Genomic DNA, 26,906 nt, shown 5'->3' with positions numbered 1-26,906 from the left:
TCTTGGTACAGCGAATAAAATAGCGACCTAAAGGATGCATCGAAAGAGAAACTCGCTGAACACGTCGTACGTGTGCGATGAGCTCCCGCTCAACGCGCTTGGCTGGTTCGCCTCCGTCATCTCCTTATCCGTCGCCAACCAACCCTCAGCTGGCGACGCTCATTCGTATCTCTTGGCCAAGGTAATAAAATGGCGACCAAAAAGACGCGTCGAAAGAGGAGACGCTCGCAGAACGCGTCCTACATGCGTGATGAGCTCATACTGAACGCGCTTGGCTGGCTTGCCTCCGTCATCCTTCTCACTAGCGGCCGCCAACCGAAGCCTCAGCTACTTTCCATCCTTGACTGTAAGTCGTCTGCTCATTCACCCACGATAACGGCGAGATATCGAGATATCAAAAAACAAGAAAAGTGGCGTGACTCGGAGAAGAACGTTCCCGGTTAATAAATAAGCTCGTATTTTGAAATTTGTTCAATCTGCCTCACACATGACAATCATCAGCTCAACCTCTCGTGACGAGCTGCCTGCGTCCCGATAAGCCAGCGTACCATTTGGACGTGTCGCATATTTCTTGTTATCACGAGCAGTGCAGGGTAGAACAGTGAATGTCACCTAAGCCAACGTTTGGACAAGACTTGCCTTCGTGAAGGCAGCCACTGGCAGCAGTTGCTAACCTGAAGACAAGTCTTTTTGTCGAAACGTTGGCTTCAGCGACGTTCCTTGTTCTACCATTGTTGTCCACTTTAAACCTACATCTTCCTGTGAACTTCTCTCTTGGTTTCTTAGTTGTTTTTTCTCTTGGTATGTTTGCCTGGTAGCATGCGGTCCCTGTGATCAAGCAAAAGTTACAGGTTCGGCTAAAGGCAGCTCAACTAGACCTTGGGGTGGCACCAGTGCGTTATAGTTATTAAATCATATGGACAACACTTAAGTACAGTCTACATCAGTGCATTCAACATCGAAATTCGTCGGCGCTTTAGAATGTTGACATCGTGAACATTAGGTTTCGCAAAAATCGCAAAATCGCAAAAACGATTTCAGCCCGGCACCGCCGACTTTCGTAATAACCGAACGGCTGATAAGTTGCAGCTGGGATCATGGTCAGATTAAAAGCTTACAATTTTTGAGGCCATACTTATTCTCGAGCGTGCGCAGTGTCATATGCATATTCAGTCCTATCCTGTGGTTTTACGTGCCAAATCCATGACTTGATTATGAGGCACGCCACAATGGGGGACTATAGATTAATTTCGACCCCCAGGAGATCTTAATGTGCCCCCAACGCACGGGACACGCGCGCTTTTGCATTTGGCCCCCATCTAAATGTGGCCGAACATGTGATCCCAAGATCTCATGTATACCAGCGCAACACAACACGGTAACCGCTAGGCCACCGCGTGGGGTCATATGCGCTTTCGTATATCCACATGTACTCCGTATTATTATTACGAAGATTATACGCATCTGATATATAATTTACGTTAACCGTACAAATGACGCTTCAAGCATGCATATTTATGAGATTACATAGAAAAACTTGGGAGGAGGCTTAAGCTTCGCCTTTAAGAGTGGAACGCGATGGCATTCAAAGATCCCCGACTGATTCTCACGCTTCCCGGCAAATATATCAGCTTATGTAACCGAAATGTTTAGCGGGAAACGCTGGAGGCGAACGCTAGGCACGAAGGCGCGGTTTCTGGAACAAACGCGGCCTCTTGCGTGGGCCTATCCCGGAGGTTGTGCACAGCCACACCAAGAGAATTACACCATTTTCACGTTTCTGTTACTGTTCCGCACGTTTAATATTTACGTCTGAGAAGATTTAACAGAAAAGGCATGTGCTGTTGGTGTTTTGTTTCCTGACATTTGTTTGTGGGCTGTCATTCTCAAAATTCCGAGGAATAGCATTGTCAAGAATGTAAGACAAGATATGAGCAACTTTAGTGATAGAATGGTGTGGCAATATAACCTGAATATACCGCATGTCATATAGCAAGGCGTGGCATATCCATGTACATAAATATACACGTAGGTTTTCGCTCACAGACAACTTCGCCGACGCCGACACCGACAACAGATTTTCTGCGATATGGGGCACTTAATTGCGTAAAGATTGTGCAGATCCCACACACTGTGGCAATCGATTTTATGCGAAGCATAGGTACTTGTCTATCCATCATTGTTTGAGTTTCTGCGAACTCTTATCAGATGAACCAACGTGTTCGTGTGCATTGAGTAGTGGTGTCTGTGGGTCGCGAGCTTTCGTCTGCGCACATGTGACGACAGCAGCACGAACACGATCACATTGAAGACGATCATATGGCATCAAATACCTATGTACGCCCAACCGTTTGACGCGAGCTTACGACATGGCGACTGTTGGGCAGTGGACGAGCGCAAGCGAGAAAAACGCGGACTGTGACGGCATCAGCAACTACATGTAATATAGCCGTGAGTACTACCTAAGGCTAGATGATGAGGTTGTATGCTACAAGGACGCTGTCATTTCTACTCCGGCGATGAAAGGTTAAAAAATGATTAACTAGGGCGGTCAGGAAGTTGGCACAACGTCCCACAGTTTCTGCCCCAGGGTGAACTCCTATGAGGAAAGTGCTGGAGAAAGTGAGTGAAAACGTGAGCTACCGCGAAGAAACAACACGAGGAAGTGACACGTGGGGTACACGCAAAGCTGCTGCCTTTAGAACGAGAGAAGTTTGTGTTCCTAGCGGTTAGATCACCGGCGTGCTTTGCCCCATGGCAGATGTTCGATTCCACTATCGGTCGCACATTATCTTCGTTTAATGAAAGCGAGGCGAGACAGGTACCTACCTACCTACAGCAAAGCGCGAAAAATGAGGCAGAGAATGCTTCACATTAAATATTATGCAGATCCAACTCAGATGTTGGAGTCTGAAAAGCGAAGCTTTCGTGAAATGGTTAAAAAAAATTCACGCAACTGATTATATTCTGCACAACGTCTTCAGCCAAAGCGACTACCTGCCTGTCTATGAAAACGGCAAGACGCAAATACCCCATCATGTGACCAACGTGGCTGCACTCCACACTGTCTCCGGGACTGGCGCACTTTGCTATGACACATTACCCAGGGTCGGCGCGCCGACAAGAGTGGGCTGATCCTGGAGATCGTGCAATCGTAAACGGCACCTTACTCGGAGAAAAATCAACCGAGCAGATGATCCAAACCCCAATGCCTAATAAAATAGGCGTATAAAAGTTTGCTTTATCAAATAAAATGCACCCTTGATTACGCATAATTGTTGCAATGAGGATAGTTAGATTTTTGTTTTATGACAGCGCAAGTCCGTAGAATACAAGGCCTGCAGCTACGCCACACGTAAGCATAGTAAAGATGGTAGTGTCCTGCTTGTGAGCTATTCAGCAAAAGACCAGCTGCACTCGTAGTCTAGAAAGCCCGGCAAGGTTCGCAAAGAAAGCTTCGTTTTAATATTCGTATTGCCAATTTGGCCAGTGGACCTTATCTTCGCCAGCTACAAAAGCAGTAAGGTGCCTCAGCGCCTCCATCGGCAGGCCAATGGAGCGACACATTCTCCCAGACTGTACCGGATTCCAGGTCGTCCTATGGCATCCAGAATATTTCGAGATCTTAAAAGGGTTAAATATATTTTTTTAAAATCTCAAGCTGTGCTATATTACTGTGCTATTAGGTTTTACTTCAGCTTTTCTCCCTCTTGTTCTTCACTGAGACAGAGAATGCCCGTAGAAGACGCTCTCGGGCATGCCAGTACAAAATGGCGGCATCGGGGGTCTTTATTTCAGACGCTAGAACATGGCGTGGCGTTCAGGAGTAGGGTTAAGGGAGTGGGTGGGAATCATGGCGCAAGCTGGACAGTTAGGTACTTCCGGGTTTCTTCTCCCGTGCCGTGCGGTGAAACGCCTGCCACGCGCTCCATGTCCGCATGGCGATCGCGAATCGCGAATGAGTGTCCAGCACAGCATGCAGAAGAGGACGAACATCGCCGGCGAGTGCGACTTCTCCCGTTAGAGGAGCTGAGTTGCGGACGCTGGGTCTTTTTCCAGTGTCTCCGCTCCCTGCGTTTTCTTTTTTTCGGTGCTTCGAGAAACTCGGCTGCGGTGCTGTCTGGACGTGCTGGAACCACCGGTGTCCTTGAAGGAGGGCGTGACTGGGTTTCCTGTGCCTCGGTGATGGCGACGCCTGCTTGTGCTATCTCTCGTACTCATCGGACGTCGACGACTGCGAGCAGATAAGCAAACGAAACAACATTATGCAAATTCACTTAATCATTCAAAAAGGAATTAGAAATTGAAGGCTGCGACAGTGATGCAACCAGGTAACCTCATAGGCTACCGGGATGTGTTACGGAAACGGAACCAGTAACACGCCTCAAGAGCCAATGGCACCGTTGTGTTACGGAATCCGTTCTTTAAAGGGCCCTCCACCAAGTCTGGACATGTTGAGCTGACAAGCGTAGTGCATACAGTGCACGCTCACGACCGTGTCTGCTAATAATTACATCGCCACGCGCCGCGGAAAGAGCTGAAATTTCAAACTAAACGTCCTTTGCCCTTCTCGTCGAGGGCGCCGCACTCTAAGACGGTGCGATGATGTACATCAGCAAGTGCGCCTACGTACATGTATATGTTGTGACGTCGCTCACAGGGACACGTGACACTTCGATATATATTCAAGGCAACATCTGCTAATTCTTCCATTTCGCCTACTTGTTCCCACGTCATGCAATCGCGTGCGCTCAGGACGAAACTATGTCATTCTCTACTTTGCTCTAACGCGCGATCATGTTCTGTAATCCGCTTGTGTCTGCCTAAGTGTTCGTGTAGCGCTGACTTATACCGCTAATCAGTTGTTTACGTGCACAGCGCGCAAAATGATGCGCTGCGCGAGACGAGACAAACGCAACAGCTCGCGCTCGCGTCCGTCAACGGAAATGCGCCGCGCAGCAAAAAAAAAAAAACATGAGAAAGGAAATAGATCGCGGGACCCATGACGTATGCGTCACGCGATCCTCCAGCTCCGGTATGGGAGAACGCAGGGAAGGAATTTCGCTTGCGCAGGCTAGACGGGGCAAGTGGAGAGAGAGCCCTCGTTGGCGGTGACGTTCGCCTCCGGTAATCATGGGTTGGCGGCAATGAGATATTTCTATCTCGGCTATTAATGAACCAATTTGAAAAATGCTTGCAATAGAACGCTCCCAAGAGGGCACGTAACAAGTTCCAGCATTTAAACGAAATTTGCTATGTGGCCTGGTGACGGGCCTTTAACGCGTTCGCCGCTCATTCGGTCCGCGCCCTCTACCTGCGTTAGTCACGCTTACTGCTATTATTTCTTCACTTTTTACGCTTTTTAATATACACAATGCACTGGTACTGAAATAGATGTGCGGAAAGTTTCAACCGCATGCCTTCCATCCTCAAACTGCCAGAATTGTTTCAAAAATTGCACACATACTGCATCGTTATGCGCGGACACTCGTAACGCAAATATAGTAATTTTCGTAATTAATAGCGGTTGCAAGTTGAACCTGTGAAGTATATTCTTTGTCATTCTAACTAGCATATGCACAAAGTTTATTTGGATCTTGGAAGATTTTCTTTTGCCATACATGCGTCTTTTCGTTTTCTGATATGGTTACTCATAACTCAAACCCCAACTGCCACACTGCACAGGCATGCTAGAAGTGAACTTTGTGAGCATACGACACGACACATGAGCAACGGTAACCCCTTTGGCCACTGGCGCAGTAAAACAAAGGGAAGCCACAATGAAAAGGAGGTTCTGTTTTCTCAGTCTTTATAGCTGCTCACAGAGGTTATCCATACTTGTTGGTGGGCTAGTTAGTTCATCTTATTCCGCAAAGTTACGATGCCACCCCCCTCCCCCCCTTTAGGGCAGAAAAAAGCTTTAGGACAGGAAAGAGCGTCACTTGCAAATAGCTTATTGAAAGCAGACGGGGTCACCTTTATAAGAGAAGGTGGCCATGTGTGCACGTACATTTGAGCACAATACTTAAACAAAGTTTGCGTGATTATCCAATCATACAGCGCAAAAACTGGCGTTCAGGGCTGCGTAAAGCCGCAGACATATCGCTAACAAAGATGTCATGTTTCATATGTTGATGAAATACGCCTCCATTAATTCCCATGCCAAAGGATCCTTGCTTTTACCAAGAATGCGTATATGGAAAAGATCTGGCTCACACGTGCAGGAATCGTAGTGCATAGGTAAGTTTGCATTAATCTTATCCTTGACAGACAGGTCGTGTTCCCTTGTACTATCGTTGATGCAGACGACTTGTCTGGCCGATATAGAGGGTGCCCCAGGTAAATATTGCCAGAGTTTAAAAATATGCAAATGCCACGCAGCTGGACATAATAAAGGTAATGTTTGAAGTTGCTTGCAGATAAACAATATTTTTTCATTGCACCTAATTAGCCAATTAATCTGAATTATTCAGCTTCTCAAGTGTTATAATGAGATGAAAAGTGTCAATGAGAAAATTGAAACATGAAACGCTATCAGAAACGCAATTAGAAACGCAATGAAAAACGATCGGCAAAACAGATTTATGTAGCACGTACTGAGCAGCAGAAAGCTGTATCGGGAGTTTTTCGTGTCGCTCTACAATTTTCGCATTGGCACGTTTGCTCTAATTACAATATCTGAGTATATTAATTAATAAGACTAATTGCCTAATTAGACTGAATGAAATAAATTGTTTGAGTATCTCCAAGCGACGGCAAAGAACATTAGCTTTGTTCTGGACAGCTACGTGGCATTTGTATATATTTAAACTCTGGCTAATGTTAGCTGGCAAACTCTGTATACCCTGCCGCAATTAAGTGGAATTTCGTACACCACACCGACCGCGCAAGTCACATACGGTCTTTATGATATTGCAACAAAGGGTTAGGTTGTGCGGGTCTGAGATGCGTTGGCACAGGCCAGCAAGCTTCCGTGGAGCCGAAAAAACAATAGATAATTTGTACTTCCTGGTCACTTTCTTTCGATTTCGGGCCACTTTATGCATGTACGTAACAACTTGCGGCTTTTTTTCTAGTGGCGGCTTGGTTTTCCACTTACCGTCTAATTTTTGAAGGAGCGTTCCCTCGACTGAAACCATGTTAGAACAAGGGTATCCGGTTGATCGTAGCCGTGCAACCTGACAGTTAAAGCTTTCCTGCATGTTGTGAAAACAAGACCTCACCAACGCCACCTGAATACACATGGAGGCCATTGCCCTTTTAACAAGTTTAGTATGCGCCGAGTCGAATGGTAAAAAGCCGAAGCACGCCGACGCTGAACGCAGGAACGGGCGCTTGAGCTGCATTCTAAATACTTGCCCTGTGGGATGATGTTCGTCTGGATCAGGGATCACAGACAGTACTGTTCATCTGAGGTGTTTCTAAAGGTATTGCGCCGTCCATCAACAGGGACTTGCTGCACTCACATGGCGTCAACTGCGTCTTGTCACTTATTCTTTTGTCCCGGTGCACAGCGCGTTACGCCTACTGCTCGTAATGAATCACCAACAAGCCCAAGTTACCATCTTAGTGAACTAAATGCTTGTTTAAGGCGACAGGACGAAGAAGAACAAAAATAGGTGCTAACCGTGGTTGCCCTAGCGATCGTGGATGTAAATATCCACATTAACACTCCCGCGTGTTTACCAGAGTTTGCCTACAAACTCGCGCACGCGGCGAGTGATAATGAACACTGAGAGAGGAGCAGCGGTCGCCGGTGCCCCTCGACCTTCTCGTAGCCTCCGTTATCGGCGGCCAAAGTCAACAGGCGGCCGCGCATTGGAGCTGCCGGCTCCTCTCGCGTTTTGCAGCAGGGGGTACGCACTAGCTCATCGTGCATATATTGCCACTCCAGGCGAGCGCCACTCGCCAAGCACGTCCCCATTATCGCATGCACAAGCTACGCCGGCCTTCGACTAGCCAGTGCGTGTGGACTTTGAGACGGCGTCAAGAGGGTGCAGCGACCCCCACCGAGTCATCGGAACTCGTCCGCGGATCACGTCGCCAGGCATAGACGCAAGCTTCGGTTATAGCGTTACCCTGCTGCTTGGTTAAAAAAAAAAGATATTGTACGGTTTTATGCGCCCAAAACCATCATATGATTATGAGGAACGCCGTAGTGGGGGACTCCGGGTTAATTTTTACCGCCTGGTGACCTTTAACGTTCACCCAATGCATGGCACACGGTTTTTTTTTTTTCCAATTGATCCCCCATCGAAGTGCGGCCGGCGCGGCCGGGATTTGATACAGCGCCCTCGGGTTTAGCAGCGCAACGACAAAGACACTGCGCCACCGCGGGGGGTGCTTTTTGGTTCAATATGTGAATTATGATCCTGACTATTACCTCTGTCACCTTCTATCAGAATGAAACTTCTGGCTACTACACGCCTACATACATATATGCCAATTTTAAAATCGATGATAAGCTCAGTATATACCGTTATAATGGAGCCGCTTCTTCAGAAATTCAAATTCTTAAAGATGTTTGTAAACTGTAACATCCATAGGGCTTTGCTAAAGTTTCATTTTCCTTACAGATAGACAAATACCAAAAGTTATTGAGCGATGATATTCGTGCTATCTTTCACCGGGAGTGCTTAAAGTGCTTGCAGTTTTGTAGACAGCGTTATTAAATATTTCTCAGAGATTGTCTAATTGTTTCTATTTATAGCTTCGTTTATTTGTGTCTGCTGATAACAGTATGACTACTGGTCATTGGTTTCTCTACAAAAGAAAGATTGTGAGTTAAAACTTTCCATTGTACCGGAAGGAAACAAAGGCTTAGATTTATTTTACAGCCTCTATAGCCTAAATACGCAGTGATTTAATAAAGCTTTATGAATTCCAAGTCATATAATGGCGCTGCTCGTGGTAGATATTTTCTTCCTTAGTCACAGTTCGCTCAAGTTTCCGTATCTATTTCGTTGCAACGTTAGCATACTTCATGTACCTATTCTTGCAAGCTTATAACACACCATTCTTTTGTTCGCTCGACAACACATTTAGCGTACCCAAAAGCGTAGTCTTTACAAATGAACTTGGAGTCAAGAAGGTTTCTGCCGCAGATTTAACTCCATGTGTCGGTGTCACTGTTTGGAAAGTTAGCATTCACTATGCAAGTTTAAGAGAGGAAATACACCGTCAATATGCGCAACAGAATGCCCGTTATTGGTACGCCACAAATTTTAAGGCATGAAAATGATACTGCCCTGATTGTTTTGTTGATTTATTCATTTAATTATTCATTCATTCATTATTGTGGTTACTTTTTCAATTCATTAATTCGCCGAGGTTATGCTGATACTCTATTTACTGACTGATTTGATGAAATCGGAAAGGTCATCGAATGCGTCACCGGCCTCTTCGTGACAATAACTTCTTGAATGCGGGAAAGGAGCTGCTCTGCTTATCGTGTTCACTTACGTTTCGTTTTCGTCACGCATTTCTTTCAAGATTTTCTAAGCAGCTTCAGGCTGCATTGTGCTAGGCATGTCACTTGAGCCGCGGAGAGAGGACTAAAGATCTCCGTTCGTTGTAGCAACATTCCTGTTTAAGGCCCATGCGCACATTCTGATAAATAAGAAGCTGGAACCTTTAATCACTCGTAAATCGACCTCGACATTAGCAAAGGGGCACACGCATATCATTTCGTATACAGCTAAGCAGAAGGTATCCTACTAGGGAGGCATCATTAATCAGACAGAAAGCCTTTGTGTGCGACGGGCGGGCATTGCGCCCGAGAGATGATGACAGAAGGCTCTAATGTGACTGGGCTTTGACAGCCTGTGTTGCAGCAGCTACTAAACATTTCCGGAATGCAACGATAATGTCGGTCCTGGCGGTCGCCGTACTTCATTCGGAGTAGCACGCGTTTCATCATAAAGCACAATCCAAAAATCCATACACAAGGCGATTCGGTTTCGACGGAGAACAAAGAAGCATACAAAAAGATCCAGCCATGTATGGATCTTTGCTACACTTCCATCTATACCTTTTACGCGTGTCACAGCCACAATTAAGGCCACGACGAGGCCTCTGCGTCGCCCTATTACCCACCACTTGATTGCTGTGGTGGGTGATTGCCATGCTTATGCCAACAGCCGCGTTCTTTTGAAGCCGCGCCCGGCCTGCAGCGTGTTTCCCATCGCTCTCCACACGCGATGTTATCCGTATACTGATGTGCACTGCGACCCACACAGGATCAAAGGAAGGTCGGTGTGTTTGAACACGCAGGTCATGTCTCCATCGCAACGTTTGGGCTTGGCTAACAGCGCTGCATTCGGCACCTACTACCAATCCCAAAAGTTTCTGGCATGAAAAAGGATCCAAATTAGGTTTTTGGTTCGGTTGGTCACTTGCGGTTTTAGCTTGCCCATAGGTGCAGAATTTTGGGCGAGAGCGAAAGACAAAACGCACAGTCATGCTAGAGAACATGCACCACGGACGTTTGGACAGGTAGGTACAGGCCGAACAAGACAGCAGCGATAGGCTGTCTATGATTTTGACAATAATATTCATTATGTTAGTAACCTTTTGGGTTGGCTTTATCTTGCAAGGCGATCTTCGTATTATACGTTAAGCCTGCAACGAAGGATCATGAATGACTATTTTAGTGCCTTCTTACGTTGCATTCAACCTGAATACAAACAACCAAATTCTTTTGTATTCTTCTTCTAATCGACGCTTAATTCTCAGCTACATTCAAAGTCAAACTTCCCACTAGTTGGCCGTCACGTAAGCAAGAAAGCTAGTTCTGCACTCGTAACGTTTATCCTTCATATCCAAAAAGTGTGAGGAAACACAATTTAGTAACAAAGTCATGATATGTTCAAAAAATGTGTACAAACCATCGAGCCGCCTGAGAACCGGACCGGAACGCTTCTTCCGAACCTGCAAAAGTCAACCAGAATAAAAATTTCTCATAAGAACCCCCCAAAAATAGTTGGATTACTAAGTATCCCTTAGAAACGGTACCGCTAATGTCTAGTGTTTGTTTTTATCTCTCCTTGTGAACAAACTCATTAACCACAACTAAATATTCGGCAAAGTACGAGTGTTTTCTCTAGTATGCATTCGAACAGGCGCGTCAGATTGAAAAGCGGTAAGAATCAAGCAGACAAGTTCTTGCGCTTAGTTATACTGAAAAATACGACCCGCCATCTTGCCGTAAACATCCTATAAGCTTATCCTAGGCATAATATTCGGCTTCAGCGAATAAAACACGCCTGCGTCACACGCACTGCTGCATTTAGAGACGACCGCAAAATATAGTTTCCTTTGTTAATTCTTTCTCGCTATCTCTCTATCTCTTCGTTCTCAATTTCAGGCTTGCCTCTAGGCAACGTAGCACACTACGCGTGTTCGGGGCAGCACTAAGCACTACCGACAAAAATTGGCATTTTCGCCCGAGGACGAAGCATTAAAAGAAATTGCAAGGCGCTCTGAGGCGTCTCGAGTTGCACTCAAGACGCCTCAGAGCGCAGTTTGCGTGACAAAGAGCGTGCCAGCTCTACTGCAGGTGTCGCCCCACCCCAGTGCATTGGATAATACCAAAGGAAAACATTCGGCGTTGGTCAACGTCCAAAGCAAGGATGATTTAAATTTAGCTTTGACGCTCTCCACAGCGTAGTATGCACAGAGCAGCTGCTGAGCGGGAACCCAAATGCGTATGAGCACAACATTGATGCCAGCAGTAGGAGACAGCACGCTGCCCTTGTTCTGGCAGAGCCAACTGAGTGGAGCGTGACATTGCGTCCACTTGGCATCGTCACTTTTGGAGAAAAATACACTAGGCGTCACTGGAGATCTTCTAATCGACCACCCGTGGACCATGCATGCGCCGTTGATAGCAGGACATCACGATAGCAACGGCGCCGACAGCGGCGCCAATAGCGACGGTGCAACTGCGGCTGAAGCGACCGTATAATTGCTGTCGCAATGACGTCATTTTTATCTGTTTCGTCATTCTCCATCAAATCTGACAAACGGCGCTCATCTTAAGTGCGGTTAGGTTACCAAGACGTTTACGTATATTGCCACCAAGGCTAACAGTCGGATAACTAAATAATCACTACCGCATTTGCTCACTGTCGTGTAAAATAGAGTGTAAGGCCTCAAAATGGAGAAAGAAGATACAATTTCTAAACAATAAATTGAAAGCGCTGAAACGTTTTTTTTTTTTCTTTCATAATATAATCTCTGTCGGCAAATTATTCTCGGAGAGCTTCTAAGCGTCGAATAAGGAGCCTGAGAACTTCACCAGTGCGAGAATCATCCAGTAGTGAATTCATTGGGCGAATGTAGTTATTGCTGAAACGAGGAACCCTGGACGATGATAGCCAAGCACCGTGTTTGTCGAAGCCCGTATTTTAATCCCTCGTTAATTATCCTAATACCTCACCGGTCGGAGTTTCATCCTGGCGCGTTTCATTTATGCTACGAAGTCTCAAATTAGGCGAGCGAGATTTGTTATCTTGAAATTTTGATCCTGCGACACGGAATCAGTAACGTGGAAAAATTATAGTGATCTATCTTATTATCATTAAATGTATTTAAGGAGAGGTTGGTGCCTAAGTGTGGCTCCGGATACTGCTCTTCTTTTACATGATATATTATTATTGTCTGAAAGTTGTCAAGGATCACAAAAGTGGAGTCTCACTACTGAAATATAAATAAATATTCACGCAACAGAAGAGTTCACATAGCATAAATACTCTCACAACCGAAGTGTTGATACGCAACCCATGAGTTCATACAGCATAAACGTTCACACAACCAAGATATTCACCCAGAAGATGCTGGGCCCTTGAATGCCGCATTCCAAATGCAACAAATACAGATGCTACATGAACACAAAGACACAATGAACATGTAATTAAGGCTGGCTGTTAATAATAACAGTGCGAGCAATAACTGTTGTGTGACTTCAAAAATTGTACTAAGGTACGCGCAACGATGTTTTGAAGTTTTTCTGTTGGCCATGGACCTAAAATTTTTGCTAAGGATAGTGGCGGTCTATCCAAGCAATGTAGTTTTTACGAAGGTTCCTTTCGGGGAGCATCATGATTTTTACGGTGTAGAAGGTGTTTTATTTCTTCTTCGGCATCTTCGCATGACCATGTAGCACGGTCAGTTATTCTTATCCTACTATGGCCAACTGAATTAAACCATGTAGTACGTGAGTATGGCTGGCTGTGTCAAATGCAAGCTTTATGTCTAGAAGCACTGCAATGGTGATTCTTCCGCAGCCACTGGCGCCTGCGGAAGCCCACAATATTTTCGGGTAGTGCGTTGGTGCAGTCTGTTCACCACTGAAGCCTAACATCTATCATCTTTTCCATAAGTTCATATAGGCAACTTGTCAGACTGACAGGGCGGTAAGAATCTAGCGATAAATGAGTTTTACCAGGTTTTAGTATCGGAACCACTCATGCAATTTTCCAGGAAGGAGGAAGACATTCCAATATCCACGCATCATTCAGTAATTTTAACAAAGTTTTGGTAGCCATATAGGACACAGGTTTTTCAGGGCAGCATATGTGACCCCATCAGGTCCAGCCGATGTCCTCTGGCGGCACGGTAAAAGTGAGTTCTTTAATTCTTCTAATGAAAACGGCTGGTCTAAGTCATGATGATGGTGATTGACAGAAAAATTTATCTATGCTTTGACCTCTTCGAAAGAGTTACTATATTCAGGTGTGGTTACTGCGGCACTAGGCCGTCTATTAAGCTAACATAACTCGTTTGCAACGGTCGTTTCCGGTACTTTCTGGACTAAAGCTAGAGTTCTAAATGTTTGTTGGTGCGTTGCTGGCCTGTTCCAAGAGTGCAGAACATTCCATAATTTTGATTCAAGTATAAGGGGAGTAAGTGACGTGCCGAATTCTTGCGAGCGTTTTTACCTAGGTGCTCTGGCTGACGACCCATACAATCATATATCTTTTGACATTCTCGGTAATCTTCAATAAGGCCTGTGCGTCAGTATTTGCTTTCAGCTCTGCGGCGTATAACTCTGAGCCTTTTGTATTCAGAGTCTGCACCAGCGTAACCTTCAGGAATCTTAACAAAATTTGAACAAAGGTTTAACTTATAAGCGATAATAGACTGTCTGTATCATTGACCGCATCAGCTTGACTTGAATGTGATATCGAAATGCCTGCCAATTTGTTATCTTTGCAGAACACCGATTAGGCGAAAATCGTAGTCTAGAATTCTGCATTACAGAAGGAAAATGATCACTACCCCTGCTTTCAATGTCGGTTCGTCGTGTTGCTCCACATGCAATATCGTTCGAGGAAAGCGTGAGGGCCAGGCAGGTAAATTAAAACCCGTAGCAACGGGTTTAAAGTTAATTAAAACTCCCGTAGGGATGTCACTGAGCCGTCATTCAACAAACACAAACTACTCTTCTGAATTGCTTTTTACAGGTCTTTTCCATGACGTCACAGTAGGCGCTTTCCCACATGAAATTATGCGCATTGAAATCTCCGTAAAATATTACATCTGTTGTGTATTTCTGAAAGAGGCCTGTCAAAGTGAAAATTTCAATACTTGAAGAAGGTTGTAAATAAACAATAACTATAGCGATATTCCCTCGGTAAAATCGAACTTCACATGCTACGTATTCTGCTGTGCCTGACGCTGCGGCACTTAATAACGCTGACGGCAGGTCTTATCGAACACAGATCATCGTTTTGCTTAATCCTGAAGATCGAGAGGACGTATAAACAACGTAGTTAGCTAGTCTAAAAGCATTGTCTACACCGGCCTCTGTAATACATAACATTGGAAAGGAGAGCTCAGCCAATAGTTTTCTAAAATCCACACACTTAGAGCGAAGACTATTTGCGTTCCACTGGAATACGACTACATTTTGATGGCAATTATTCATGCCCCGCCTGTATTGTGGCTGATGTAGTGTTCTTTAATATACTAGTTACATCGACAATACGATCTTGACCTCCAAGAGAATATTAGCCTGTGGAATCGCGGCAAATGTGGCTTTTAAAACACAAAACAACATTGGTATGACAAGTTCAGGTATATACGCAGAGTTCGCTTCTTTCCTTACACTTACTGATTGCGGTGTGCTCGTATTCTGTCGTATGTTAGCCATGTCGTTGCTCTTCTGACGAGATCCCTCCTGAACTTCTTCGAGCTTGACATTGGCATGGTGATGTCTCAAAACTTTGCCCTCGGTGTTGTGGTCCCCTTGAGACTTTTGCATATTGCTTAGAAGTGTCCTGATGCTTAGGCGCTTGTGGTCGAGGTGGTTGCGCTGGGTTCATCGTATTCGTGTTTGGTTCCCGTGCACCGCGCTGTTGTGTGCAACCATAGAGAATGTCATGTTGGCATAGAAGAGAGGCCGCTTTGTTCTACGGGTATCCATAAAATTATGCAGTGTTGGGCCCATTGCAAATCGCGCACTTCGCTTGTCTTTAGACTTGGAATTTTTGTGATGGTGGTCTTTTGCACATATTTTGCAGCGCCTTGTTCCTCGGCTGTTTTTCGCTCAGTGACCAAATCTCTGGCAGTTGTAGCAGCGTCTAGCTGGCTCCAGGTATTCCTCAACTCGATGGCTAGTGAAGCCAAGATACATTCCTTCTCGGATTGATCGGTCACAGCGGAATTGCAAAATTACACTTCTCACAGGGCGCGATTCCACGGCGCCATCTTCTTGACCTATGTGACGGGTTTGGCGTCTAGCTGATGTCACTCCTGCCTCTCTCTAGTATTCTTTTAATTGTTCTTCTGTGTATTCTAGAGGTACGTTTCTGATTCTTCCAACATTTAGTATGTATAACTCCGGAATAAATGGCTTCACTAGTAAGCCAGTACACATGACAACAAGCTTTTGGCTGAGGTGAGTGAACTCAGTGACTGAGAAACTTCCGTCTTTGTTTACTCAGAACCTACATTCTCTTTTGCTATCGCGATTATTTCAGAGGCTACAACATTTGGGTTTACTTTCCAAAACGATTTCATTACTTCAATCAGTTGGAATACCACAGGAATTCCCTCAAACCATCTTTTTTTATATGTCACAAGAGTGAATTAATTTGCCTCCCCATCACATTCAATCTCTTCTTCTTCGCTAAGGGAGTACGTCGATGTTTTCTCATTCATGTGGTCGATCTCATCTTCTACTCTCACCTTTTTGCACAGCTTGCTTCGTCCGACATGCTGTCAGCATTCCTCGTTGCTTCCACAACGAATGTTGGTGGTCGAAAGTAGGAGACCCTGGCGGCTCCAGCTGGCTCACAGACTCGTCGGTTCCGAAGCCTTGCTGCGGTAATGGTAACACTTACCACGCTTGCACATCCCCGTTGCTGCCTTGCCCCTCCGCCACGGTGGAAGTTGAACGACAGCGCTTGGTGCTGTCGCGCCGCTCACCGGTATCATTGATCGCTGCTGATGCTTTCCTCGAAGCCATAAGAAGTTTCCACGATAGCCGCTCTTGTGCTGTTGTTGTTGTCCTGAGTGACCGTGGCACATACCCACAGTGGGTGATTGGCCATGAATCGGGTGGTTCAACTAGGTGCATAAAATAATAATAATAACAAGGGAGTTAACAATTTGAGCGTTGGAGCTTAAAAGTAAACGTTTTGTGTTTGGAAAAAAAGGAAATTATCAAAAGAAAAACGGGTATAAAATAATAATAATAATAATTAATACTAGATAAGGAATAAAAGAAAGCTATGGTAGGGAGGGAGAACAATCACTCAAACATGGAAATCGATTGGTTTTAATGAGGTAATTTTGGATTGCCGCGCAAACATTTCTGTGACTGAACCCAATAATGGAGGCTCCAAAAGATAGGATCACAGGCACTGATAAAGTTAGACCAATAGAGCGAAGCGGGATTTCGAGTAGACGTTTTATTATAATAGAAAAACGTCTGCAAGACAAGAAATGGTCTATTGTTGCCGCTTCGCCACAGTATGAGCATTATGGTGAGGAGACCAGACGAGACCCATGGAGGTAAACGTTCAATGCAGGTATACGGCAGCGCAGTCTCGTGATGTACACTTCAATTTTCCGTGTTCGGCAAAAATCTCTGTGCCAAGGCTGTAGGATATGTCCGTAATCCACAAAGTTGGTAACTGCGGAGCCTGATATTGCCTGTATAATGACACTCCTGCGAAATCTAGCAGCAGTAACATGAGCAGTCAAAGGGCAGCAAGTGAGAATCGGGCCACTTATCGATGCCTTAGCTAAAGAGTCTGCAATTTCATTTTTGATTAGTTCTTTATGGTTAGGCACCCAAATCAAACGCATGCTTATCAGGTACCCAAGTACCAATGATTGAAACGTCCTCATCACGCGAGGAGCACTAGAAGCAGTAACGGATGAGCACAATGATAACGAATCAGTGACTATCACGGCTGACGTAATTTATGGTCCTGATTTGCGTAATGCCAGCACCACGGCCATGAATTCGGCTAAAAAGATCGGTATGAAATCTGGCAGCCGAAGAAAAACTGTCCAATCGAGAATCGGGGAAAACATTCCTACACCTGACTTTTCTTCACATTGTGAAGCATCTGTCGCAATCACAATGTTTGTTTGAAGATTTTTTAGATCATCTTGTAATATACCGTCTAGAATACGGTGTGGAAGTAATTTTGCATTATTAGGAAAAACGTCATCGAATTGAATATCCGTGGCAACAGCTCTGTTGGGAATAGGAAGTGCATCGCATATGCGCACGTCCAAAGAGTCAAGTAATTTTTGCACGAATATAATTTGCGGAATATGTAGTCGCGGCCAGATGACACCGAAAAACAATGCAGGTTGTGAAATAAAGATTGTTTGGGGATGACGCAGCGGTGATTCATAAATACTTAAGAACACCTGCACCGTCAAAAGCCGGAACCTGCACGAAAGAGGAGGAACACGGGATTCTAGATAAATAATAGAATTTGCAACAAATTTAGGAAGACCTAAACACAGACGTAATGCATCTCTTTCTAAGAGGATTAGAGGACGGGACATGTAGGCTGGAGCTCCAGAGAAGAGCACGCAACCAAATTCTAATACAGGGCGAACGTACATACGATGCCTGGCTAGCCTCGACAGCTACACTTCTTCCTCTTCCTCGTTTGCCAGATATTGTGCAAATGTTTATTACTTGACATAAATATTGCACTTTGAGAATAAGTCCCATATATGCCAGGCCTGGAGATACTCAGATTATTTGCATTCCGCCTGATTACACAATTAGTATTAATTAATCAACTTCTCAGATATTTTAATTACATGAAAAGTGTAAATGAGAACGTTGTAGAGCAACATGAAAAACTCCCGATACAGCTTTCTGTAGCTCAATACCTGCTACATAAGAGTGTTTTTCCAAGCGTGAAAGCAGTCCGCGAATACACGCCAAGTTGCCGCGCGACTGGCCGCTCGAGGAACTTTTCGTGTATTCGCAGGCTTCTTTCACGCTTGGAAAAACGTTTTTTATGCAGCACGTTCTAAGCAACAAAAAGCCGTATTGGGAGTTTCTTATGTATCTCTATGACTTAGGGAGCAGCTGTATTTCACACATGTCCGCAGTACACTGGAGTATGCATGCGTTTGCTAGGACCCATATACTACAGAACTCGCAGTTTATCTACGAGTTCCTAGATAAACTTGAGAATGTGCAAAACAGGGCAGTTCGGTTTGTCCTTGGCAATTATGATAGGATGCTTAGAATGACAGAAAACAAAAGGCATCGAAATGGTGTCTTCTTGAACACCGTCGTCGAAGTCTCAGATTAAAATTGATTCATAACATATACTACTCTAAAACGGGGATAGCTAGGGAATTGTATTTTCAGGCGCCCACCTGTGTTTCTAAAAGGCGAGATCACAAATTAAATATACATGACATTATTTTTTAGGGTGACGCATTCCGGTACTGTTTCTCTGTTCGTACTGTAAGAGATTGGAATACTCAACCACCTGGCACTGTCCTGTATTTGTTCAAATGATTTCTTCCATGACCTATGAATGTAATTTTGGGTGTTTGTTTATATGAAATGTACCATTCCTGCTGTAATGCCTGAATGGCGAAGCGGGTACTCAAGAAATAAACGAAATAAAATAAATAAGTGATTGTCTGCGATTGGTCCGCTTCCTCTTGCTTAGCTTACGTAGGATGGTCGAAAATTGCGGTGGCGCACAATGGAAGGTTAAATATGCCGTTAAAACATCCTGAGCGAAGAAGAGTTGGCAGAGCGATGCTCTATACGTGCTGAAAGAGCTCCAAAATGTTATGCTGCGATGAATTTTTTTTTATTCTACAGAAATAAATTCATTCTCCCCGGCATCTCCGACAAGCCAGTGCTAGAGCGATCGACGGGCAGCCATCTTCTGTTCCTTTCGAATCGGAGAAGTCTGCGGCTGTTTCACAAAGAAAATCAGTTATGTTCGGCAAATTAACGCAGCTTCATTTCATAGCCATCACTTTGACATGGTGAGTATTCATAGTTTTGTGACACCCTCGTGACAGACAGGCGAAATGGGCACCGCTTGAACCCTTTTGACAAATAGTGAATGATTAATGACCAGAAAGACGTAGAAACGGAAACGACTATTTGTTTCTTTTGTTCATTCAAATCGGGCATAATCCACGTGTAGGCGTCATGTCACATTGGGAGTCTTCGGTTTTCGTGACGTCGCGTGACAAACAGGCGAAGTGGGAATGGCTTGAAAAATTTTTGACCAGTGTGGAGGTCTGATTCCAGAAATAGAATAGAAAAAGTTCGGAATTACTCTGCGTTAAAGCGCCCATGGGCATTCTTACAATATGTGTTCCACAGTTTTTAGCGAAGCATAGTTATAACGATATGGGTTGGTAGTCAATCAAAGCTGTAAAGGCAGCTTTCTGGGAATGCGGCGTTCAGACGAATTCTGTGAGATATTGCCTCAAGGTAACGGGGAACCTTGTAACGTATAGTTTTGTTTTTGTTTTTTTGGCGGCATCTGACTTTTCTAACGGTACGAATTCCTAACGTGCTGTCTTCAGCTCACCGAATAGCGTCATTGGTGTGTGCTCGTAGAAATGATGCCGCTATAACTAGGAAGCCACTGAAAAATGTCATGGTGCCATTTTTTTGGCTAAGGTATGGATAGGTTCTCTAATCTCAAACAGCAGTTGTTCATGTGACTGGCGCTGCAGGGATGATAGCAGAGACTCAACGTTGCTTTCGAGTTGCTGAATGTGAACCATCTTGAAGGTAGTTCTTGGCTGACAAGGATAAGGACAGTACGAAAGGCTGCAACTTTCGCAGCCTTATACGAACAAATTATCACATATTATCATCTTTCTGCCCGCAGTCTCAATCACACTGGCTCAATACCTGAGAAATCAACATTGCAATTGTTCTAGGAACACACTAAGGAAGTTGTGGGGGAGTACTGATATACATTAACACTTAAGTGCTGGACGAGATACGCTTTAAAATAATGTTATCCTTCTTTGTTTACATGGAGTAATCTTCCTCTTTTGTCGTTTTCTGTTAAGTGCGTTCCATCTTAGTCCCACCATTTCGGTAGATGTCTTCAAGCTCGGGTGATCAGTCAGTCATTGGCCAATGTATTACTTGTGTCCTAGTGTGGTGTGAACGGCGCATAAGCTCTGAAGGATTGATTGATTGATTGATTGATTGATTGATTGATTGATTGATTGATTGATTGATTGATTGATTGATTGATTGATTGATTGATTGATTGATTGATTGATTGATTGATTGATTGATTCGGACTAATTTCGGCCACATAAGATTCTTGAACGGGGATGCAAAGCGCGGTATGCGAGTGTTTTTTCTGTCCCGACCAGGATGCCACCTTTGTGGTGTCGAATTGAACCCACGACTTCGTGTTAAGCTCCAGCCACTGAGCTACCATGGAGGATAGCTTTGAGTTCTGGAGTGTGGCATACCGACAAGCGCAGGTCTCGACTCTAATCTAGGATAACTGTGGCGCCACAAATATATGCTTGTAAGAAGTTGTTCTAAAAACAAATTAATATTTTCGTGAATGGCTTTTTCTAAGTATAATGCTCCGTTCTTGATTTCAACCAGTCTGTTTCTTACTTATTATAGGTATTGTGAACACATAATATGGCATGCCATTATTAGCAATTCCCTTACGCAGTTTCAAAGTGACTCTACAAAGTGCTTCTTTGCAGCGCAGTGCTTCTTCTCTAGCTTTATGTCAGTTCTGTACATAACTTCGACTTGAACGCCATAAGACACAATACTCACACAGCCGAGTTGCGACAGCGGGGAAGTAGCACTGAATTATTCTTCACTGCTTGCGTCCCGCTCATCGATTCAGAACTATCGTTCTGCTTTGAGCACCGAGACGTTATTTGTACGTGATACCGAATTCGGACATGACATGCCTGTCTAATGCATATTGTTGCTTTTCTGTGCGTAAGAATGAAAAGAAATACCTCCTGCGATCACTGAATACGCAAGAGGAAAACTTTCCAAACGTGATCAGACAATCCTTGTTATATTGTCACGGAACAGATAGTTCAATTATGGTGACAGAGACGCCGAGCTCGGAAACTAAATGAGGAAAGCCGTGTCTCCGAGTGCAAATTCCTGTTGACTTCTCTGGTAACGCGTTCCAAGTAATAAGTGGAAAATAAAGCGATTCCTTCTAGACTACAGAGCTGACACATTGATTTATAAAAGATCCTCCGCTTCGGGATCCCAGAGGCGCTGTAACGGCGGAGCCAAGAGGGAATAATACATGCTGCCACGACCGCCTTTCGCAGTTATTACAACTCCCACCTAAATCGTCCCGGAAGGGGAGCAATTAGGCGTAGCAGGTAAAAATAAGTTTGGAGCTCGCAGCGGCAGCAGACAGGAGTCCTGCAGTAACGGCATAGATGGCGGTTCACATAGTCGCCAGGTATTCGTCAGACACTGACGCTGGATGGAAGTGGCAAAACGAATTTCTCTCCTCTTCGGAGAGAGACGTGCTGGCTCTCGTGTCCCTTACTTCGTTGTCTTCTGTAGCTGTTATCTTCTTTAGTCGTGACAATATATAGTCACATGAGACCGCTTGTGTCTTCCGAACAACAAGTCTCCTACCAAGGTTGGCTTGTAAGCTATAACTAGAATTCTTTACGAAGCAGGAAGCTTCGTCAAATTTATAAGCGAGGTGAATCCAGATGGCGAAAATTGTCTTCAGGCATATATTTGCAGTGACGTACTTTGTCTTCTGTAGGCAACGCAAAATATGTTGGCGCATCGCCAAGACCTGGTATTATAAAGCGCCAAAAGTGGCTGTTACGTTAACGCACGTATACGCAACAGCGCTAACTTGATGTTTTCCGCCGCGGCAGCTTAATGGCTATGGCGTTGGGGTGATATTCTCAAGGGGAGGAGATAGAGCCCGGATGCGGTGGCCATATTTTGATGAGAGCTAAACGCAAGGACGCTAATGTGCCGTGCATTTGGTGCACGCTAAGAAACCCTAAGTGGTCGAAACTCATCCGGAGTCCCCCACTACAGCGTTCCTTATAATCAGGTACTGATTACGGCACTTAAAGCCTCAGAATTTATTTGTATTTACGATTTATGACCATGGGAAGAGCTTGGCTGAACGCATCGGGCAAGCGTTGTTGCAACCGCGCGTCTGTTATCGTTCAAAGCATGCTGACATTCTTGCAGCCTTCCTACCGGATGGTGTCCGCGTGTTTTAGTTGCAGTCTCAAACCACCGGAGCGCCTCTTGGCCAGCGCTGTTTTCTCATAGGTATTATGCACCGGCCAGAAGGCGCTATGACGCTCTCGTTCATCACCCCAGTGTCGCTGACATCAGCCGTTAGGGTCATCGTTCGTCTCAATGCAACGCATACGGCGTTGCCGAGGTGAAGCTCCGGAATGTTAGCGCTTATGTTCTCTTTCGCAAGCATGCTGAGTCATTTGAGGCAATGCACTTGGACGTTTTTGAATTTGACACTTTTGCCTCGTGATAAGCGATCGGAGGTGTCACGTCCGAATGTTTATTTCATTACTCCCATTTTGATCTCGCCGCTCGCAAGGTTGTGTGTTCTGACCGAGCTGTCAGCTGTGGAAAGCTTCAGTGCAAAGTGTTTATAGCTCACAAAGGAAACGCCGTAGCCAATAAACCATGGCGGTAAGTCGGTTAAGTCGACACTCACGTTCGCTGCCGCCACTATCGGTGCTTCCTTTCGCCGCAGCAAATCGCAGCGATGGCATCTGAAACGTCAAGCACTCGAATCCTACGTCGTCACAGACAAACATGAATCCATGGCGTGAGACGAGCGAGCCGCAATTCTTGAAGTGTAGTGGCTGTCACATGTCGGGGCATATAGCAAACGCAGTGAAAACAGACGCACGTGGAAATTCCAAGTCCAGTATACGCCATTGCCTTTCCCGCATGCATACTTAAAGGCAAAATGAAAAGTCTGTCAAATTCAATAAGACGCTCATATACGGATGCGGGAACCTTATAAACCATGCAGGTAAAATTTTGGGGAGGATTTTTCACTTAGGAGCGACGTAATCATCGGTTAAAATTGTGCTGTCGCTCCACCCCCCGTCGAGCGTCGCGCGCTGCTGATGACGTTGACGATGCTAGCGGAGACCGGAAACCGCGGTGTAATGACGTCAGCACTGGTGTTCCGTTCCTTCGCAGTCTCCGCGACGGCGCCTGACCGCGCTTGTTTCTGCGTGCGTGCCGTCATAATCTGCTTCGCTCGACCCTGCATTCCTTTGTGTGTATGTAGAGTGGTAGTTGACGTGCGCAGCATCAATTGAAGTGGTGGGCCGATCATGCCTGCGTTCTGTGTAGCCTACGGTTGCACGAACACCAGCGGCAGCGAGGATGTTCCATTGCTTCCCGCAAGACAAGAAGCTTTCAGCTAAGGGGGCGGCTGCTGTGAATCGAAAGAATTTCAAGCGCTCAAGAACAAGTGCTGTGCTCTAACCACTTTCGTGACGACGATTACTGCCAGAGTTTATCAATAATGCGTGAATGAGTGAGAGTACGACTTGCTGCTAGCAGGCTTCTTAAACGCAGCGCGAGAAGGTCGGGGAAACGAACACATGAAGACGGGGCGGGTGCGGGCGGACGGATCTGTAACTGGTCTTGGAAGACCTTATGAATACACGAACTCGCTCAAACCTGGATTTTGATTTACTGCTAGCTCCTTCGTGTTAGCACGCTGAACGGTAGGTGCATGTTTATCTCCCAGCCTTGACGCAGGTTTCGTCGCAAACCGCTGTTTTCTATCCGCACGTGTGTTGTGAAACAGCCTTCATGCAGTTACCATAACCCAGTGCAAGTGTAAATTTACATGTGTTATAAAGCCAGCGCACGCCTGGACGCTGCGCTCTCGCCTTCTCTCGCGCACAGAGCGAAACCGGCCGTCTCACGTAGCCGACGGAATTCGCCGCCTTTACGGCTCCTGTTACGAGTAGCGTGCGGATTGCGCGCTGATGAAGGTCACTACACGTGCTGCAAGAGCCAGAAAACTTTTCCCGCATGTAAACCGTCTGCGTAGATCGCCGACCGCTTTGGAGCAGCGCACAAATGCCGACGATCGCATCCTCGCTTACGTTCCACGAGGAGGCATGTAGGAACATAACAGTACAGTTGTTTGCCCGGAGACGAACTCACTGGATCGCTGAATGCAGCTTTGAAAAAAACATACTCACCAAAGAACATTTCTAACACGAGGAGATGCTAACACTTCGCTTTCGTTGCCGTCGAAATTACTGCTTGCTACCAGCATCTTTTGCTTCTTCGAGAGGCCGGCTCCTCACAATCGGCTCGTACATGTAGGGAGCAACGCCGAACTCCTCAGAGAAATGCAAGCTCTCGAAATTTACCATTACCGTCTCAGAAAAACAACAGCGCCATACCAGCTTGCACCGTGCTTCATGTGTAGCGGCAGCGGTCTGCCGCTATACGTGACGTCAGCCATTGCTGACTTCACGAGGCGCCTGACTAATCACAGGCGCAAACGATGCGGGCGAGCTGCCCCGAGTCTGCTGCTACGCTTTTCGTCAAAATAAAGTCAGTTGCGCTTTCTTTCGCTCAATTTCGATGCGATATTCGAATTCGGAGGGTTGAAAACCATTACGTACAGCTCTTCACTCATTTTTTCTGGAAAGCCCTTCAGCTTCCCTATAAGCGACATTTACAAAAAGCCGTAGATAGAAATAATTGAGACGCAATTTATTTATCTTTCTCCGCCTAACCGCACCGCAGACGCGCGCGATTACATCATGAATTTGCCTCCTGTCATATAGCGTCGTAATTCACTTTGTATTAAGGGCCGAGAGGATGCTTCCACCTGAAAATGTCAGCGTGGGTGGAAGGCAGTGCTTGTATATCGACCTGATCACCGACGAGGGAAACATCCATGGCAGCGGTGGAGAACAAGTCAAACATAACGTGCCAGGTCTGACAGCTCCGGGTGCCATGGGTCTACGCGCTAATCGCTTCAGGTTTGTTTGTAGAAGCTGCAGCCGAAGGGAGCCTGCGTGTGGTCAAGAAAGGCTCTCCGCCATCATGGCGACAGTCACTGTTTCAGTAGCTTCTCTCAGTGCCTCCAAAACGCCTACGTTTTGCAGCACCGAAGTTTATAAAACCAGCGCAAAACTAGCCGGTGCTCAATTGCAGGGCAACATGGTCAGCAGCGACAGAGGCAGTGTCACTAGAAATCCTCCAATGCGCAGCTCGAGTCCGCGCCATTATCATTGTGTGCCTTCTATATATATTTGTTTTTGCGCGTGTGGGGTCTAGTAAGACTTACTAACATTTCAAAAATAGTTTCAGGTTTATTTCTCTAAAGTGATGCGATTGTGTAAAAACGTGAACAGAATTCCTTTCGTTTCGAATGGCCTAGCGTATAGACGCCGTCGTACCTTCGTCTTTGGTCGCACTATTTCTCGCAGTGCGCAAGTGTATACGTCACTCTTAGGCCGTGTGCTGTTGTCAGGAATCGACCACAGCAAAAAAGATTTTGTTGCTAAAAATGTGCGTGCCACACCACGCTAGTGTGTAACAAGATTGCAACATGCTTTCATTCACCGGAACTTTCCAAGACATACGCTCAAGCCCGACAGCAAGCTAAAGATGGCGATCTTTTCAGGCGCCACTGCAGCGCGACAAGTAAGTGTACGCCATTTTTTATAGAGCAATTTTTGAAAAGCACCGAACTTCCCTTCATAGTCACTGAACTTGGGGCTCTCGATGCAGGGACCGAGACTTGGTCTGAAGCACTCGTAGCCTGTTTTATTTCTATATTCACATTTTACACCGTGCAATAAGTCAGGCTGCGTAAGCAACCACTCAAGGTGCCTGCCTAGTCTCGCTATTTCTTTATCACTTTTAGCTCGGACTTTTTTCTGTATTACGTGACGGAAAATAACGCTGATTAAATGCAAATTATTTTTCACAACGCCAACCAAGTAGTACGCAGAGCAAGGACCTCCTTTAATGCTGCTTGGCATGCTCGAACGCTACGTGCGCTCTCCCTTCCTGGCAATGCTTTTAGCCGCACAAGCCAATCGTGAAGGTTCTGAAAGCCCATCGGAACATGTTTTTTACATAAAATACTATCTGCAAATGAGTTAAAGAAAAGTGTAAAATAGCTTTAAGAAAGTACTCTGACATGAGCGCGTCCTTGCCCCGACCTGTTTTTCCTACACTCCGAGTGACCTGCTGCAGCGTTCTTTCGCAAAAGAATTTGGGCTTCTACGATTACTCATTGTTCATTCTTTCTACTTACTTTACTAGTAATTTCTTAGCGTATGTGTCTTTGTGCGTGTGTGTGCGCGCGTTCGCATTAAGCGATCCCACATTTCGTCTCCAATATATCGTTTATTGTGTC

General features: G+C 45.5%; 1 protein-coding gene across 1 annotated transcript in view; it reads right to left on the bottom strand.

The window, feature by feature from the left end:
- Positions 1-3,751: 3,751 nt before the first annotated feature.
- LOC126531680 (uncharacterized) overlaps positions 3,752-26,906 on the bottom strand; it is an 83,611-nt gene continuing 60,456 nt past the window's right edge. The window contains exons 2-3 of the mRNA XM_050179332.3: positions 10,887-10,929; positions 3,752-4,234 (exon numbers count right to left, since the gene is read on the bottom strand). Coding sequence (XP_050035289.1) covers positions 4,205-4,234; positions 10,887-10,929 — 73 coding nt within the window. The 3' untranslated portion in view covers positions 3,752-4,204. The remainder of the gene's footprint in view (positions 4,235-10,886; positions 10,930-26,906) is intronic.

This window comes from Dermacentor andersoni, chromosome 5, assembly GCF_023375885.2.
Source record: "Dermacentor andersoni chromosome 5, qqDerAnde1_hic_scaffold, whole genome shotgun sequence".
Classification (NCBI taxonomy): domain Eukaryota; kingdom Metazoa; phylum Arthropoda; class Arachnida; order Ixodida; family Ixodidae; genus Dermacentor; species Dermacentor andersoni.
This window is presented reverse-complemented; position numbering and strand designations above follow the sequence as displayed.